Here is a 19,300-nt window from a genome sequence, read left to right as displayed (position 1 = left end):
GGTGGGTGGGTGAATGGATGGGTGGATGGGTGGGTGGATGGATGGGTGGATGGATGGGTAGATGGAAGGCTGATCACAGGCTCATTCTCATTGGTGGACACATTTCCAAATGGACTCCAATTCTCCTCTGTTCCCCAGCCCCAAATCCTTTGAATCAATCTCCAACACTCTGCTTTCACCTCTTCACTCAGACCCACCCATAAATGTCCACTTGGGTACCCATCTAAGCAATGGGAGAACCCCAGACCTAGAGGCATGACCCCCGTTCCCCATCCCAATGCTGCCTCTCGTGGCCTTGGGCAGCTGGGCCCCTCTCTGCCAAAGAGCGCTTGGCGTGCCTTGGTGTTGAGCTCCGTGCTGAAGCGTGTCCTGGCTGATGTGCAGCTGGAAGGAATCCCTCTGGGGTAGGACCCATCTTACTTATCTGTGCTTCCTTGAAGCTGGTTCCTTCCTTTTCCTTTTGGAAGACTCCTATTCACCCTTCACAATTCAGCTCAGATGTCACTTCTAAGAAGTATCTCAAAAAGGGGCAGAAGCATATAGACTCAGAGACAATGAAAGAGGAAGTGGGGGGGACAGTGAGACAGGGAGCTCCAGGCAGGGGGAGGCAGGACAGGACACAGAGGCTGCCCAGGTCAACCAGGTAAGTTTGGGAAGCAAAGCACCAGTGACTGGGCCCATCTCTCACGGGTCCACCTTTGGAGGTGGGGAGGGCATGGACGTGCAGGTCAAGGTGTCCCTGTGTGATTGGGGAACAAATCAGCCAGGAGGTGCTGAGATAGAGGAGTAGTTTATTGAAATTTTGGGACTTGCCATGGAGGCCCCAAGCTCCCTCCAAAGCAGAGTCCTGTGGCAAGCCTTGCCACCCCTACCCCAGACTGGGGGCAGAGCTGCAGGGTCAAAGCACCTGGGTGGGCCTGGGTGGCTAAAGGACACATACTGTCACCGACACAGGCTAGAGGTTAGAAGGAAATTAAGACAGAGTGGGCAGGTGGACAGGACTCTGGCCGTCAACAGAGAGGGACGGTGGCCATCTCTCAGCCTCAGGATGTCACAGTCAACACAACAGCATTCTGCAAGGAGCAAAACAATTCTCAGTTAAGCCCCCTGAGTCCTTGTGCCCAACACCCCTGCCACACCCCCACTCCTGTACCCATGCTCCTGTCCCCCGTGCTCTGGGGTTAGTGCTGGACCTGGAACACAGCAGGCATTCATGAGACAAATGAATCAACAAATGGATGAATGGTAAGTAAATGTCAACCAGTGTAGGACAGGACACTGACTTCAGGACTTAAGAGGCCCAAGTTCAAATGCTATTTCTGCCACAAATTTCCTTCAACTCTGGTCTTCATGTGAGAAATGGGTGCAGAACTCCCTGTCTGCTCACCTCCCTGAGCTGTTCTAGGACTCAAAGTTGTGCTGGGTGGAAAGGTTCATAGGCAGTGTGGCTATTCAGCAAGAATAGGATCTACTGGCTATACTGCATGGAGAAGGGGGAGGCATGGCATTGTACTTGCCACCCCTGGGCCAGGGGAACTGTGAATCTGTAATTCCATCCTATGAGCCAAAAGTGTGTCTGAGTTTAGCAGGAAACAATTCTATGACTAATTGGCAAATGTCTGTCCTAGGCAAGTAAGGAAGGCCTGGTAGCACATATGTCAAATATTTGCCATTCCCACGTTAAGTCATTTGCAATTCTCTGAGCAAGTTAGAAATGGTGCAGGTGATTTTTCTTATAAATTTTAAGCAGGACTCTCCAGATAGTACCCAATTTGGGGAAACACACCTCTATGATTTCCAGGACTGCATTGGCAAAATTGACGTTGAGAACCTTAGGCAGGGGAATTCCAACACCCAGATCAGCTGTGAAGAGGGAATAGTTGAAAACAAAGATAAATGGAAAACTGAGGTAGGACCTGCAGACCTTATTACACCACGTTCCTTGATTCAGACATTTCTCTTTTTGAGGACTTAGTTTCCCTATTAGCAGACTCCTACTCATCCTCCTAAACTCAAACAAAAATGCCCCTTTCCTGAATTGTTATCAGTGGCTGCCCTCAGCAGAGCTTCTTCAAGTTTCTGTCATCCCCATGCACATTCTTGGTCATCTATATTCTGGTCATTTGTTTATATGACTATTTCCCTCTGGACTATGAGCTTGAAGACAGAACCCAGATCAGATAGAAATCAGGGCCCAGAGGCTGGTGTGATATAGGTGCTAATCAATGTTGTTTGAATGAAACACTGCTGCTGCATCTTAGAAATATGTATAGATCCCCTCCAGCCTCAGTGTCTCTATCAGAACAATGAAGAATGGCAACAGATTCAACAATCTCAAGTTGAGATACTCTATCATCTAAAAAGACAGTGAAGAATGTCCGTACCATTGAGCTTCGGCACATATGCTGCCCGGACCACATCACTGAGCCATTCTTGTAAATGGGAAGCCTGCAAGAGAGAACAGGTAGGGCTAGAGGAGTGGCTGACAGGCAGCAGGGCCCTTTCCAGGTAGGGGTGAGGGGAGGTCCAGCTGTTCCAGCCTAAGAACACATTTTCCAGTGGGAGCAGGGCCTACTGGGGTGGACTGTCCACTAGTGACTCCAAAGGAGACTCTGTGATTTAGGCTGGCTGTACTCAAGGCCCAGAAGCTAGAAAGAGCTGCCTTCTTAGAAGAAAGATCTGTGGGATCTGAGGAAGAGTGAGCTAAGTGTGCCCAGCTTCAGTTGCTGTCTAATCACAGATTCCTATAGATCTATGAGCCCTTAGAATATTCTAGGACCTGAGGCCATCTTGAACCACAGAACTCTGTGAGAGGACTTAGAGGCTCTGAAATGTTAGAACTTTCTGGGCTCAGGAACCTCATTTCGTTACAGAATTTTGAACCTATGTGAGGTTCCAAACATTTACAAATTTCTGAGTTTCCAAGACTTCAGAAAATCATGAGAATCACTTCCCTAAGATGATGATTATTTTGCCAAGATACACACACATGAACATACACACACATACACCTGCCTTGATGTTCACCCACTCTGGCTTGTTGGGGCAGAACCCAGACAGACAGGAGCCAGCCCGGTCATATGGCCCATGGGCTCATTCTGCTATCGTCCCGCCCCCACCTGCAGAGCCTCACCACCACCGAGCCGTTCACCACACCCCTCCAAGAACTTACATCAAAGGAATGGGCAAAGGCAGAGGTCAGTTTGACACTGATCCTGGTGGAGAGAAGAGAGAGGTTAAGCTGGCACCACACCTGCTGGGCAGTTCTCTGCCCACCCCACCTTCAGCCTGCCCTGCCCCTAGGAGTCCAGCATCAGAGAACAGGGGTAGGCCCAGCTCTGCCTCTATCCGGCCCCAATCAACAACAGCCCGCCCACTTATAAAATGGATGTGGAGGCACCTAACCTCCTGCCGAGATACCATGACCGCCGTCTCTGACTCCATGGCCCTCGAGCCCCATGCTGACCCCCGAGACAAGCGGCTGATCCTCTCTGAAGAGCAGCCCTCATAGACCGAGCACTGGACACAGCGCCCTGCACGCAGCAGGTGCTCCCTGAAGACAATACTACCCATGGCCCACAGGAGCCCACATGTAGGTTGGGGCTAGAGCTCAGCACACATCTTTTTTCCAGAGGGTTGAGGCATGAACTGCCATCAGGATGGGGAGACAAACCCAGGCAGCAGGCAAGGCCTTTTTATCAAGATTAGAAATGGGGCAGCAGTGAAGCCTGGCAGAGGGCAGTTGTAGCCTAAGGGGGCTGAGGGTCACACTAAAGTGGAGTCAGGCAAGCACTGGGTGCCTACGGCTCAGGACAGGCAGGTCCCAGAGATCCCTGAGACAGCCCCTGTGTCCAGGGGAGGGACAGGCAGGCCGCAGCCCTGGGTCATGATGAGAGTCCTGGGTCAGGAGAAAGAGAGGCCTAGACTGCAGACCTGCTTCCAGGGGTAGGTGCCATGCATATGTAAGGAAGGAGGTCATCAACATCACCATCTTAGTTATTTTTATCACGAGTCCCAGTTACCCTAGGGACGGGCAGTTAGAGAAAGAATCAGTCCCGGCAAATACAGCACTTTACAACAGCCAAGGGTTGTCGTGCCGGGGGCTAGCCTCTGCAGCGGATTCAGGACTTTGGGCCCTCATCTCAGCAGCAAGTTCATCTCCAGGGCAGCCTCTGAGTCAGTGCAGTGGACCAGGCCACTAGAGAGTCTGCACTTCTGAGCACCAGGGGCCTCATCTTTAAAATGGGCTGAACTCACACCCTATCCGGCAGCTCCTGGAAGATGCTAGTAAAACATCTCGTTGGTGCCCAATTAGAGGGAGGAGGCTCCTGTCAGTCCCTAATTCTTGTTCCTAAAACTAAGGCCAGGATCCCCATTACCGTTCCAGGGACAGGGTGAGGTGCAGCTTGGTAGCCGAGGGAGACAGCTGGGCCGTTAAAGTCATAACCTGCATGGGAAAAGCAGAAAGAGGTTACCCTGGATTTGACAGAAGGCGCCTTAGCCAACAGATGAATTTCTATCACCTGCTCCCTCTGCTGACCCTTATCTGGCCTGACTGGGTGTTAGGCTGTGAGGAAGTCACTGGAAGGTTCTAGTGCGCCACAACCAGAGTATTCAAATTGAGGCTGATCAGCATTGTGTGAGAGGAAGTTCTGGGGTTAAGGGGCGGTTTCTTAACCCAGCTTGCAGTTGGATGAAGGACAGTGTCCCCGATGAGATGAGCATGAGGAACTAGCCTAAGGAGGGGGCAACCGCACACCAGGTGTGGACCCCTCATGAACCAAGATAGGGAATCTTGTCTCCCTGAGCAACCGAGGCTTAGTGCTCAAGGATGGGAAAGGAGGCATTGAATCCCAGGGCTTGGGAGCCAGGGCACAGTGAGAAGGGAGAGGACCCTCCTCTGCCCGGATGTATGTCTGGGGGAAAGTACTAGAGGTGGGTGGAGGGCAGCAGACTAGAGGTGGGGTCCGGGAGGAAGCTGGAGGTAATCCCCAGCCCAGAGCTACCTGAGCACAGAGATGGAGACATGGGGACGTGTGGAGATGGGGGATCGGTCACCCCAAGGAAGCAGAGCAGACAGGTCTGGGGTGGGGACAGATGAGCATTGAGGGAGCAGACCAGAGTCTACGAGGGTACTCAGGTCTCAGCGCAGGTGATGACTCCCTGTGCTATGCATGTGGGGCTTTCCACCCTGAAAGTGGGGGAGAAGGGAGAACAGGGACATACCGTCTGCAGTCCGGAGAGGGTCTACCCTGCTCAGAACCCCAGTGCGGGGCTTCCCACTCACCCCGCTCAGGTCAAAGAGGGCTTCCGGGGTCTCCTTCTGCTGGTAGGACTGCACGTGGATGGTTGCTGGGATGGAGACTGTGGCCTTCTTGTTCTGGAGTGTGATGGTGGGCGCTTCTTTCACCCGCAGAGAGAGCAGGAGGTTCTTGCCTGGGGTCAACTTCCCCAGGGCCTGAAGAGAGGTATGGGCAGAACAAAGGGCATGAGGGCAGCCTGGATGCCCCAGTAATGGAAATAAGCAACAAACACTCATGGACCCCCCGATGGTGGTCCTTCTAGGGGACTGGGGTTACACAGCCTGCACCAGACAGGCCTGGTCTCAGCACCAGTAGGCTGACAGGCAGATGAAGAGACACGAAACCGTGGAACAAACCTGATCAGACTCTTGTCTCCCTCAAAGCCAAAAATCTACCCTGAGGCACAAAGGCCTTACATGACCCAGCCTCTGCCCTTGTCTCTTCTCACCTCCTACCACTGCCCTCCTCGTTCTCCCCTTTCCAGACTCATTGGCCCCTCTGCTGCTCCTCCAGCATGCCAGTCACTTCACCTCAGGGCCTTTGCAGGTACTGTTCCCTCTGCCTGGCAATTTCATCTCAATACATGTATGGTTCCCTCCCTCATCTCCTTCAGATTTCTGCTCAAATGTCACCTTCTCAGTGAGGCCTCTGCAGAGCATCTTTTTAAAGGACACTAACCCTGTGCTCCTAAACCCACTCAGGTTGAAGAGAGCTTTGACCCAACTTAGCGCCTCTATTCTTCTCCACCTTCTGATCCTGTGTGAATTCTGCCTGCTTATTTGTTCAATGTCTGTTATCCCCACCAGAATGGCAGCTCCTAGAGCACAAAGGCCTCTGTCTACTTTTCACCTTTTCCTTTTGCTGCACACTCAGCACCTGGCACAGAGCCTGGTAGAGAGTAGGCACTCGGTGAATTTCAGTTGACTGACTGAATGATCATGCAATCAGGAACTTCTGAATCTCATAATCATGACTTCAGAGAACAATGTCAGTCACAGAAGCTTAGAACTCTGGGGTCCAACTTCTCAAGTCAGACTCCAAAAGGACAGGAAATCACCAGATTTCTCATGGGGGAGAACAAAAGCTTCCACCTCTAGAGATAGACCCAGCCTCCCAGGCTAGAGGGACACAGCCTGACTGACTGCTATATCTGTGGTCCCCTGCTGCTGCCCCCTCCACCACCTGACCCTTAGGAGTGTCTTCTGGATGTCTAGCCCCAATCCCATCCCCGACCTGAGATTCCCATGCTCTTTAGCTAAGGACCCCATGAAGCAGAGGCCCCAACCACACCCACTAAGGTTGATTTGAATTATTACCTTAAAGGATTCATAGCTGGTGTCCCTTGGACCCACAAACTCAACAGCCCCCTCCATTCTGTAGAAATCTGGACCTTCTTAGCCTCTTTCCATCCTCTATCAGATTCTATTGTTATACAAGGACCTTGGAGTAGTCACTTCAATTTCAGTGAATTGAAATTCTCACAACTGGGAAGTTGCTGTTCACCCCCAATTGAATGGAAAACTGATATCAGGTCTTTAAGTCATGCTCTGATGCCCATTAGTCAAACATCCCTGAATATTTTCACTTCCCTTTCCTCCCCAAAGCCAGTGCTCTGAGTCTTCTCTCTAGAAACAGAAAAGACCATGACCAAGATGGAGTAAGGAGGTAGAGAGAAGTGGCTCAGTATCCTGGAGAGAATCTCCTATTTTTTTGCTTGATAGAAAACAATAACCACAGGACAAATGCCCATTGACTTCTGGGGCAGTTAAACCCTGGCCCTCTCCTCTCTAAGCAAAATCTGCTAACAGGAAAGGATGCAATGTTAGTCATTTACACTTTAGTGTGAAATTGGACTCTACATTCAATCACAGTTATCTGGAGAGTTGTGTTGAGAGATTCTGGAGTCTATTCAGGCTCATTCAGAAAGAACTACAGTGATCAAAGCCCATGAGAAAGTTACTCACCTCAGGGACCAAATTCGCCAGCTCTGTAGTTGTCAATGGAATATTGCTGGGAACCTGGACCCAAGACCAAATTTAGGAGAGGAGGTGAATAAAGAGACAGGTCAGGGATCCCTCAGTCCACACAAAGCAACTTTGTCCATACCCAGTCCCACCACTACCAATTACATACACACAAGTGCTCCTTTTAATGGCCACTGCTCACTAAGGGTTTCCTACAAGCCAGACAGATACACACTAAAGGTTTTGCATGCTTTTGCTCACTTCACCTTTACAACAGTTCAAAGTGGTGGGTGCTAGGATGGCTCCCATTTTACAGATAGGGAACCTGAGACTCCTGCCCAGGATGATGAGCTGGTAGGTGGTGGCAGCAGCTCTTGTCCTGAGCAGACTAATTCCAGAACTTTAAAACCAATCTTTCAGAGCTCTCAGTCTGAACACCGCTGGATCGGACTGCAGATGTTTTTGCCTTTTACCCAAATAGTATATGCAAATCCTATGGATTTAGTTCCAGTATTTACAAATCAGAAATTTTCATATGAATTTGCCACTTTCTAGCTAAAAAAAAAATAGGAAAATCTGGTCACCCTGGGCTTGTACTCCCATCCTTTGGGGAAGCTGAATGGAAGCTGCCCGAGAAATGAGACACAGGCTCCCCCAGCTCATTACAGTCTGACCAGCCTGGCTTCCCCGCTTCTGCTAACCCTGGTGGCAATGTGGGCACAGAGACTGGGACCAGCATGGAGACAAAGGCTGCAGCCTCCAGAGACAGGTCCAGCCCCCTCATGCTAGTGTTTGAGATCCCTGAACTACACATGCCCTCCTCAGGACAGACCTGTTCACCCAGGACAGGCATACTGGTACACTCTTTCCTGCTCGTAAAGATTCCCAGACACACCCAACACACAGTTAACGCCATGGCTGAACAACATTAGGTTGTGGACTTTAATGTCCTACTTTCTTTCACATACGCGCACACACACACACACACTCACACGGTTCCGACACACATTCTCACTCTCAAAAGCCTCTGCCTGACTATAACTGTCCCCTCCCCTGCAACTAGAAGACACCTGCCTCTCAGTCCCTGTTCCAAACTTCTCCCCGACCCTCCAGGTAAGAGAGTACTCTCTGGACCCCACCTGCAGGAAGTGAGTGATCAAACTTTTTAGGCAGAGAGCCCAGGTAGCTCAAAGCTCACTGCCTTTGAAGAGAGCTGAGACTAAGGAAATGCCTCTGGGTTAGGCCTCTGGATGCTGGGATTTTTAGAATCTGTGAGGGGTTAAAAGATGTCAGAATGAAAGCAAAGAAGTCTCAAAAGCTTCAGAATAAGTATCCAAGTGACCTCTGGTATAGCTCAATCCTAGTGTTTTTCTCTCCAATTCAAATCTGCTCTTGAGAAAGTAGTGGGAATGTTAGCCATTCACACTTTAGTATAAATTGAACTCTGACTCTAGAAGGGCCCATGTGGTGCAAGTTAACAAGTTATCTACATTTCACATGCTATTTCTGACCAATTGAAAGTAAATTCCTGGAGTGTCATATTGAGAAGAACCCAGAATTTCCATTCAAGTATAGCCAATAAAAGGCCATTATTAATAGCAATATCTACCACAAGGACAAGAGTAGGCATGTACACATTCAACTCCATCAATTCTCTCTAGAAGAAGAGCGCTTGTCAAGACATCAGTGGTGATGTGGCTAGGTCATCACTAGCACTGTCAAGCTGCAGTGGGGGAGGGTGCCATGCTTACCTGCTCAGGAGTGATGTCTATGTCGAGGGCACCATTGGTCTGCAGAAGTCCAAACACAGTATTGAAGAGGTACAGAGGTACAGTCACTTGGGATGTGTGGTCCTGCTTGGGGGGCACCTTGACTGGGACATGGGCCTTGGGGAAGTCGATGATGTCACCAGCTATGTTCTTCACAATTGGCTGAGGGGGACAGGAGGCAGAATGAGAAGGCCCCAGGGTAGCTTGGCCACCTGGCTCTGAGCCCACTGCCCCTTGCCAGCCTCCACCATACCCCCCTCCACCTTCCAGCTGTGGGCAGGGCCTTGGGGAGGACTCACATTGATGTCCAGTTCTATGTACTGGTTAGAGATGAGTGGCAATGTTGCCAGAGTGAATTCCACGGACCCAAGACCCCCAAGGGGCACCAGGCCTGCATGGGGAGAGGAGGAGGGAGAAAAACCCCATGAGCTTGGGGTTCTATATTGAGTGACTAGTACTCTCCTAAGTATCTACCAAGGCACTACTGTCATCCCCACTTTACAGATAAGGAAACTGAGGCTCAGACAGAGGCAGTTCACAAGGCAAGACAACCAACAGGGGTCCAAGTCAGGGTCCTGCTTCCAGAGCAGAAGTTGCTGACCATGCTGCTGCCTGACTCTTTCACATGGGCCACGTACTGAGACACCTTTGCTCTACGTTTTCCATCCTTTCCACATTCTTCAAAGTCCTTTTGTGCACACAAAAGGCTGCCATGTTTCCATGAGGCTTAGAGAGACCGGGAGCCGCTATGTTCTGGGGGCTTGGCTTCCTCACTTAAGTTCTCTTGGCCTTGGGCATTTCGTCTGTCCAGATAATAGCTATGTCTGCCTCGTGTTTGACTGAGCTAGACACACCTCATGTGAGCTGTGCATGGCCGGAGGCCCCCGGAGATGGAAACTGGATGGCTCTGAGGCTCCAGGCCCCTCTGAGGGGCATCAGCCCACATCTCACCACTAGACCACCTTCTCCTCTGTCTGGAGAGGAAGTGAAAGGTCCAGAATTATGCTGTTCCTGCTTCCCTTGGTACCAGCTCCTCATTGGGGAGCAAGGGGTGAGAGAAGGAGCAAAGAGAAGTAGGGTGAACCCCGACTTACATAGCACAGCCCCCAGGAGCTCATTCACCACGCCCAGCACAGTGTCCACCACGGGGCACAGCTGTATCGGGAGAACACGGAGAAGGAGAATTGGGTTCCAGCCTGGCACAGGGACACTGCACTGTCTTTAGATGTTTTGCTACGTGATTCCAGGATTGGGGGGCACACAGGGAGGCGTCCAGGGAGGGCCTGGAGCTTGAAATGTCAAAGCGCAGATTGGGTGACGGAGGCCAGCTACAGGATCCTTGTCAGAAAACCTGTAAGGATGCTGGGGAGACACTCCAAAGCCCAGCTGGGGGAGTCGAAACAGGACTTGCCCCAAGAAGACAAAGGCAGCTCTTTCCTCAGAGGCCTCGGGGCCCTGCCATCCAGGTGGACAGCCCTGCAGAGGGGCGCCCCTTCCCTCCACCAAAGTCAGGCCTGTGCCCCAGGGAGTGCACTGCTGCGTGTTTACTAAAACCCCTGTGCTGAGAACAGGGAGCAAACAGTTTGGCTTCCAGAATCTTAAGTCTGGGAACCACAAATTCTGAGTCCTACAGCCCAAGGGAGCAGGCTGGGCCCCCTCCACCTCCAGGGCCTCTAAGGTCAGGCGTGTCACAGAAGAGAGGAGGAAACCAGACATGCTGAGATGGGCGGGGAGCAGCCCCCTCGGCGCCAGTCCCAGCTGACCTTCGGAAGGAGGCGCCTGCCCCCCCGGGGGGCCAGTTGCACAAAGGAAACCAGAAATCAGATTGTTAAGAGAAATCGTCAATCTCTAAATGTTGTAATTAACTCTTATTTTTAAAACCTCTTCGAGTCACACAAAACCTGTCCTGTAGCCAAGTGATTTGGTTAGGAAATATTGGGGGGCGCATGAGCTTCCCTTTTTGCTCTGAGCTTCTTTTCTGAGTGGCTCCTTCAAGCCCAGGGCAGGGTCACCCACCCCAGGTCCCCAGGCCCTTGCCACCTCCACAGATGTGCTTCACAAGAGCGGTCTGCCAGGACTGGGGATCAGTCCTTTGGCTTTGCTGATTGTGTGACCCGGGAAAACCCTTCCCCTCTTCTGCATCAATGAAATGGACCTTTGGTTAGATCATTTTTTCCCAAATGTGGCTCATATGCCCTGAGCAAAGCCCAGATGGCCTGAGCAGCCACAGACAAGCAACCTTGATCAGATTCATCAGAAGGTGCTTCTTACAACATCCTACGATATAGACCTGGGCTTCTCTGGACAAGACTGCCAGGCACAGGACTCAGTTTAAAACCTCTGGGTGTCCCAACTCTTCATTCAAAACTAGTTTTAAGTCAATAATAATATAAGTGGCAAAGACAGAGCAAGAGGTTAGAAAGGGACTCAGATCTGGGGGCAGGGAGTTGCCTGCTCAGGATTCAGAGGACCGGGGATGGATGTGCTGTTCCACCTACACACTAGCAGGTGGCTCCTGGAGGTGTGGGCAGGCCAGGATGGGATTACCTGGTAGGTGTGGAAAGGAAGAACCGCCTAATCCTCCTGGCGCCCAGATTTACTCAAAGCTGGGGACACTTTACTCCTCCCAGGGGGAGGGCTGTGCCTGACCCGAGGCCCTCACACTCACCAGTCCCGGCAGCACCTTGAAGAGTGTCTGTTCCACGATCCCGAAGAGCGGTGCAGGCAGCAGCCTGGGCAGAGTGAGACGCATGAGAGAGATGCCACCGCCAGGTGGGGGGCAACTCCACCCAAATGACTGGACAGGGTGGGCACTTGGGGCTCTGGATAATTCATGGCTCTTCTCTGGGACTCTGGAGACCTGGGCTTAAATCTTGACTCTGTCTTGCCATGGGATCCAAGAGACATTTTCATTTCCCCATCTATTTGAGGCCCACCTTAGAGAATTATTGCTGCCAAGATTAAATCGGCGTGTACACGTGTCTGCTCCTTTTTTCTACTCCAACATCTATGGACAACTGGCATTAGATCCTAGAACTACGCCTGACTTAGAGTAAGAGCTCAATAAATATCCTTTGGATGAATGAATGATGAATATTTGTTAAACGAATGACTAAATCAGAGTGTGGTCTGAAGATGAGAGATGCATGGAGGTGAGCTCGGCCTGTCTGGGAACTATGTGGGGACAGAGGGAGGGGTAGCCACCACAGACCCACACACTGGCCACCAGGTCATTCTGGCCTCTGCTCCCCCAAGGCCCCTCCCACTCAGAGGAGCGAGATGGAATGGAATGGAGACCAAAGACAAGACACCACCTAGAATCCCTTTTCAAGGTCCTTCTGAAGACAGGAGCAAGCCTGGCTCACCCTATTTCTGGAGCTAACAAAGAGCTGTCCAATCACCCATCACCACTGGGGCTACCCAACAAAGATGGGGTGAGGGTATGGGATTCAGGCTGGAATGTTCAAATTCTGGGGGAGGTACAAAGAGGCCAGAGAGGGGGTGAGTGCCACTGGGAGCACCACTGGGAAGGGGACGTGGAGTGAGTTCATGTCATGGGGTGCTGGGGAAATCCTCAGCTCTGAGTCCAGACGCCGGCGCATCTCTATCCCTGCCTCAATCTAAGTGTGACCTTGGGCAAGTCACTTGCCTTGGCTGGGCCTCCATTGTCCCATGGAAGTGATGCATGGAGGGCCATGGTTTCCTGAGCAGATGGGGGGAGAGGTGGGTAGGAGAGTGCACAGGCCTTACGGAGCATCAATTTAAGGCCTCATTATACATATGGAGACGCCGAGGCCCAGGCAAGGGAAGGAGTTCCCTTGGCATCGCAGCATGTCAGGGCAGAGCTGAGTTTCTGATGTGCTGAGAACAGGGACTGAGGTACCCAAGGGTGGAGGGACCATGGAGGGTGGCTGTCCTAGCTGGGCAGGGGGACTGGCAGGATCGCAGGGGTGCCCAGGAGTGGGGGGACAAGCTCCAGCTGGGGCAGAGCTCCTGTTGCCGGTTGTGGTCTGTCAGTCAGCGGGGGGAAGGGAGGGGGAGGCGACGTGAGTTCAGGTCCAGCCTAGCCAGCCACTCCCAGGGACCCAGGAAATGCCCAGTGCAGAGTCGTGGGCCAGCCAGGAGCACCCCGCACAGCTGAGCCCGCGGACTCACCCCGAGAGAAGACTGATGTGTCCCAGGATGGTGCTGCAGCGCTTGAGGATGAGGATGGGCGTACCCCGCGGGCTCATGCCCAGCGCCACCCGCGAAGACACGTTCACCTCAGCTGCCAGCTGCAGGAGGCCCCCCAGGGGGCTACAGGACGGATGTTGGGAGTGTGGCTAGGCTGCCTGGTCTCACCCTCCAGGACCACCTCAGCCATGCCCACTCCAGGGTCACTGGGGCCTTGAAGGACTAATGGGGTGGCCCTGCAAACGGCCTAGTCCCCATGCCCTCCTCTCACCCCTGCCCCACTCTGTACATTCCCTCCCCGCCTCCACCCCAGTGAGTATCAGCAATGGGCTAGGGGTCTCCAGAGAGAGTGAGGTGAAAGTTCTTGGGGTTCAGTGGGATGGAGGTCCCTGGGTGGGGAGTAGGGCCGTAAGGTGGGAGTCACTTTAAAGGAAATAAGTTGAGAGTAAGGAACTAGGGGATAGTGAGGTGGAAGAAGAGCAGGGCAGGGGTCCCCAATAGGGCAGTGGGTGGAATGGAGAGCAGGAGGGTAGAGGTCTCCAGGGGTATACTCACCCAGAACCATGCAGGCCCACCTTGGTGTGCAGGCCCAGCTGCACCCCAATCCCCGGCAGCAGCTTCAGCGACACTGTCGGCAGCGTGAGTTCTTCGATCTTCAGGCTGGGATGGTTGTTGAGAAGAGACCACTGACCCCCAGATACTCCCAGGGCTAGTCACTCCGTGCGGGGCCATCCCAGATCAGGCACTGGCTGAGATCTAGAGCCTCCATCCCACCTCTAACCATAAAACCAACTGTGGAGCCAGATATTTCACCTTTCTGGTCTCAGTTTCTTCACCTGTGAAGTGGGGCGATGCAAGGACCAGCTCAGGGGGATGTTATAAAGACAAGTGAGCTGGGCAGGTGCAGAAGCTGGAGTGGCCTGTGCTCATGAAATGTGATCTCTTCATCAGAGACTCAATGAAAAGTGTTCTTCCCACTCCATACCCTTGGCCTCACCCCTATGAGTCTGTCACTAGCCTGTGGCTTCACTGTCCTCCATTAACACCCCCCAGGGTCATGCATAGGCAGCCCAAGAAGTTCACAAAAACAACTCCCCACGCTTAATTAATTTCTCTGTCCTCTGGGCTTTTGTGCAGGCTGTTCCTGCCATCTGGAATGCCCTTCCTTTCATTTTCCTTCCACTCTGCATCCACCTTCAGCTGCCTGACTCCTCTTGGCACTTCTGATTTCATCTAGGACCTCCACACCTCCAGGAAGCCCTTCTTTCAGCTTCTCCATCTCAGGGAAATGCCCTCCTCTGAGCAGCTCTCCTGCCCTGCCTGGGTTGGCTCCACCACTGCCCCGAACTCATGGGATTCTCACTGTTGGGCTCTGCCCCGTGCACGGGGTTCTTGAAACAAGGCCAGTGTCTGGCTCATGTCTAAGTGCCAGCCCCACCCAGCAGGGGAATTCTGCAGCGGGAGGGGGACCAGACCCATTAATAAGAGTAATAGTTGATATTTTTTGAGCATTTACTTTGTGCCAGGCTCCATTTTTGTTGCTTGACAGTGTCCTGGCAACAGCCCACAAGTAGCCGCTCACAGGGTTGCAGTAAAAAGCCTGGCGGTTCAGATTCTAGCTCTACCGCTAGTGGACTGTGTCGCCTTTGACAAGTCGTGCTGCTGATCAGTAACTCAGTTTCCCCATCTGTACAATAAAGATGCTGACAACACCTACTGCAGAGGGGCGCACGGTTAACCACAACCAGTGTCAGCCCTTTCCAGTTCTCCTTCCGTACATCTGTTTGCTGCTTGGGGGTGGGGGATGGGCATCCATTCCCCCTTCTTCTGCTCCCAGCAGAAGTGACCTTTCCTCATACCCCGGCTCCTGGTCTCAAGCCTTCCTTGGGGTTTGTTATTTCACCTTCCTCTCATCACACCAGCCCTGGACCAGGTCCTGCCAGCCTGGGGCAGACAACATGGCCTGTGATTAAACACTCAGCACCACACCCCTTCAACTACCACCACCCTCTAGCTGGGTGAGCGCAGGTGGTCCCTTCACTGCCCGGGGCCTCAATCTCCTTACCTGTTAAATGAAGTTGATAATAGTCCCACCTCTGGATTCCATGAAATTCAATTATGACACTCAGCACAGTGTCAGCCACACAGAAAACCCTGGCTAGGTGGTTATTAAGTTACAGATTTTCATTTATTCTAAAATATTTTTGAGCATCTATTACTTGTCAGGCGCTATTTATGATTACGGGGGATAGTGAACAAGCCAGACAGAAGGTCTAGCCCTCCTGAAGTTTATAATCTAGCAGAGGAAACAAGAAACAAACCAGTAAAATATATGGAGTGAACTTGAAGGCAGGGAGGGGATAAGGAGGAGCTAGTGAGAGCGGGGCTCTTTGAAGCAGACACCTGAAGGCGAGGCGGGCTGGAGCCGGGCAGCTATCTGGATTAACCCAGAGAGACTGAGAAGTGCGCCCCAGGTCACACGGTGGAGGTGGACGAAAGGGACTCAACCCCAGAACTGGAATCCTCAACCACAGGGGATGCTGTCTTCCCTGCAGACTCTGTCCTGGACTCCCTAACCCCATGCCACTCCCTCTGCCTGACAACAAACTAAAAAGAGTAGATGTCTCCTTTACTTCCTGAAGCAAAGACCAGCCTTCCTATAGTGAGTGCAGTCGGTGAGTAGTCAAAAAACCACGCTGCTGGTACTCACCCCGAGAGCTCCTCAACAACACCAAAAATCCCTCCATAACTCAGCAGGCCACCTCCTCCGAGCAGTCCCCCAGAGCCCAGGAGGCCCTGGTTCACCGATGTGACCGACCCCAAAACATTTTGCAGAATTGGTCCCCCGACCAGCGAGTTCTGAATGGCTGCAGAGAAGGGGAGAGGAGGCAAGTTCATTTTATGGATGGGGAATTAGGGCCCAGAGAGATCAGAAACTTGCCCAAAGTCGCACAGCAAATTGGAGTCAATTGTATGACTGGGACTCCTGGCCTAGGCCTCCATATAACACCAAAAGGGAGAGCAGAAGCAAAGGCCTGGGAGCACACAGCTGCCAGGAGTCTATCAAGATGGAGGGGCAGGGCCTCCCCTGGTGGCGCCGGCGGTTGAGCACAGCACTATGAAGCTGTCTGCAGCCTCTGCAGCGCTGGTTTGATCCCGGCCAGTTGGCGAGGGTCCCACATGGCGCCGCAGACCTCTCCTGGCTCGCCCGCTGCTCCCCTCAGCAGTGTATTTCATCAGTCTGCCTGTTCTGCTCCCTACTCTGTCTCTGGTGAATCTTCTCACCCACCCGCGCATCTAGCCTGTACCTCAGTTCTTGTATAAATAAATAAATCAATCTTAAAAAAAAAAAGATGGAGGAGACAACTTCCATTCCTCTTGGGCACCCCTGGCTGACCATGCAAGTGTAAGGATAAGATGGAAGAGGTGCCTCCTAGAGGCTGGAACAAGCCAGGGTAGCCTCCTACCTGCTATTCTCCACATTTCTCCTCTGTCCCTGAGACTGTTACCCTAGGCTGCTGGGTCCAGGAGCACCAAATGCATGCTAGAGTTTCCTAGCCAGAAAAGTGAGGCTGCCAGCAGCCTCCCCTGCCCCATCCATCCCCCACCCGGAGGCAGACACAGCCCCCACAGGACCACACCCCCAGGAAAGCCCTCTCCATGCAAACCTGAGCCCCATATCACCCAGCCCACTTCTTGCAAGTGATCACCCATTGGAGCCTGCCAGCAAACTGTCAACCCCCTGAAGAGACACAGCTTCTCCTGGTGTCCCAGGGACCTACTCTCTGTGCAGTTGAGAGCTGCAAATTGCTCTCTTCTGCTCCCGCAAGCAGATCCTCGATTCACTGGGGTGGGGCCATTTACACTGCAGCCTGCCCCCTCGCAGACCAACCTCCACTTACCTTTGCCGAGTTCATCCTTGTCAATCCGAGCAAGCGTGCCCACTGCCTCGAGCAGCCCCTGGCATGGAGTCACCAGACCCCCGAGGAGAAGCAGGGACCACAAGCCCAACATCATTGGTGCACACCTGTGAGAGAAACAGGAACTCCGAGGCCCTCCTTGGATCCCCCTGTGGACCTCACCAACCTGCAGCCCCCCCCCCCAAGACCTCCGCAGCCCACCTACCAGCTTCACCCCCAGGAAAGCCCTCTCCATGCAAACCTGAGCCCCGGTTAACACTCGCACAGCCCAGCATAGTGTCCAGCATGCTCTGCAGGCTCCAGGGCACATCCCGAGCCGCTCTCTTATTGAGCCCCATTTCACAGGTGGGAAAACTGAGGCCAAGTGCCAGGAGGGGACCCAACAGAGGCCGCAGAGTCCATCAGTGCCAGGGCCAGAATTCAAGCCCCGGTCCAGCTGACTTAAAAGTCTTAGTCCTCTGTCGCCCCAGTGAGTCTGGGCTGGGCTCTGGAAGGCACGTACAGAGGGGCCTCCCCTTCCGGGACAGGATGGGAGTTCTGTTTCCTGGATCTGCTTTCCCCTTGGCTCATAAGGCCATTTCAGAAGGTGTGGCTGATCGGAGACGTCCAACATTTAGAATTAATATGTCCCATGTCTCTCTTCCTCCTCCGCCCCCATTGAGTGATGTTGAAAGGAATGAGATGGCAGGTGGCTAGCTTACGAGTTTCAGAGAATAGGATTTTCTTTATGGAAGTCCATATCCGCCCACTCCATCACACAGCCATCTATCCCCTCATGTCACCGCCATTTAAATCCTTCAGCGGCTCCCCACTCAGCCCTTGAGATAGAACCCAGGTCCCTTTCCGCTCACGAAGTCCCGGCTTGCCACTTTGACCTCCTGACTCTTAAACAAGACCAGCCCCTCCCCCATCTCAGGGCCTTTGCACATGCTGCTTCTTCTGTTAGGATGGTTCTTCCTCTGGTTCTTTGTATGATCGACTCCTCATCCTTCAGGTTCTAGATAACTGTCACCTGCTTGGAATGATCTCCCACCTTGCCCTTTTCTAGAGAAGCCTGTCCCTAAACATCACCCAGAATATTTATTTTAAGGCACTCATCACAATTTGCAATTGTGCACTATGTAGTTGTGTCCTTGATTGCCATCTCTGCATTCTCCATGAGGGCAGGGGCTGTGGTGAGGGTCTCCGTGCATGGTTGTGTGCTGGAGGGGCTGCCTGCTGAGTGGGCAAGAGGGGATGGAAATCCAGCCACTCCACTCGCCAACTATTTGCCCTGGCAAAGCCCATGTCTACCCAGAGGGTAGCTTTCCCTCCTTGTGCAGATACACGGAGGTGCCATATGATCTAGCAACAGTCTTGGCAGTGTCTGTCTGCTTTCCCGAGGTACATCCCAGAGTGACTCCCTGTGACCCCTGGGTCTCTCACAGAAATACTCCCACAATGGGAAACCAGCTGGTTTCTGTGGCACAGACAAAAATAGGCAGCCCTGGAGCCTGGTCCAGGGGACCATTCTGTCCTCAGCCCACCCATCCTTTCCTTTGTGCCTCTTTGGGTCCCAGTTTTTCCATCTGTAAAATGAACTTTCTCTCCCATCACCTGCTAAGTATCCTCCTGCCCTCCTAAGGCAAATTTTTCTGTGCCCGTTATTCAGATGAGAGAGCAGGATGGCCAATGGTTGGGGATCTGGACAAGGTCGTGGCTGCCACAGGCTGCCTTACCGGCTCCTGCAGCTCCACAAGGGGTGGGTGGGGGCTCCCGGCCTCCTGTTGGCTCCTCCACTCACTCGGGCCTGGGGCTGGCCCTTATATGCCCGCACAGCTCTGGGGACACAAAGGGGGCACGGCCGCCAGAAACCCGTCAATGTGTCATGTCACGAACAAATTGCGGTTTTCCTGCGGCCCTAGGCTAAGCCTTCCTTCTGGGGGGAGAGAGAAGGGGAAGTGGGGGGGGGGCTGGGGTCAGTGCCCAGGGGCGGGAGTGAGGGCACAGGGCACACAGAGGCAACCACCTCTCGCGGAGCTGGAGGCGGGGTGGGGATTTCCGCTCACCTACAGGGTCTCACTCCAGCATTCCCCAAGGGCCATCCCAATGGCACAGAATCTACCCTGACTGCTCCTACTCCCAACTAAGACTCAGGAAGTGAAGGAAGGAGCTTAAGGGTGCAGTCTTCT

The 19,300-nt window shown here is 52.8% G+C and overlaps 1 protein-coding gene across 1 annotated transcript; it reads right to left on the bottom strand.

The window, feature by feature from the left end:
- Positions 1-1,043: 1,043 nt before the first annotated feature.
- On the bottom strand, positions 1,044-17,226 carry BPIFB3 (BPI fold containing family B member 3; the record flags this gene model as incomplete). Its single annotated transcript, XM_084247068.1, has 15 exons — positions 1,044-1,073; positions 1,787-1,863; positions 2,385-2,448; positions 3,173-3,215; positions 4,380-4,447; positions 5,288-5,458; positions 7,268-7,321; positions 9,019-9,198; positions 9,336-9,427; positions 10,131-10,191; positions 11,705-11,768; positions 13,192-13,332; positions 13,765-13,869; positions 15,920-16,076; positions 17,112-17,226. The coding sequence occupies 15 exons, from the start codon at positions 17,224-17,226 to the stop codon at positions 1,044-1,046; spliced, it is 1,422 nt and encodes a 473-aa protein (XP_084103194.1).
- Between the last annotated feature and the right edge of the window lie 2,074 nt (positions 17,227-19,300).

This window comes from Talpa europaea, assembly GCF_964194135.1.
Source record: "Talpa europaea genome assembly, chromosome: 11".
Lineage (NCBI taxonomy): Eukaryota > Metazoa > Chordata > Mammalia > Eulipotyphla > Talpidae > Talpa > Talpa europaea.
This window is presented reverse-complemented; position numbering and strand designations above follow the sequence as displayed.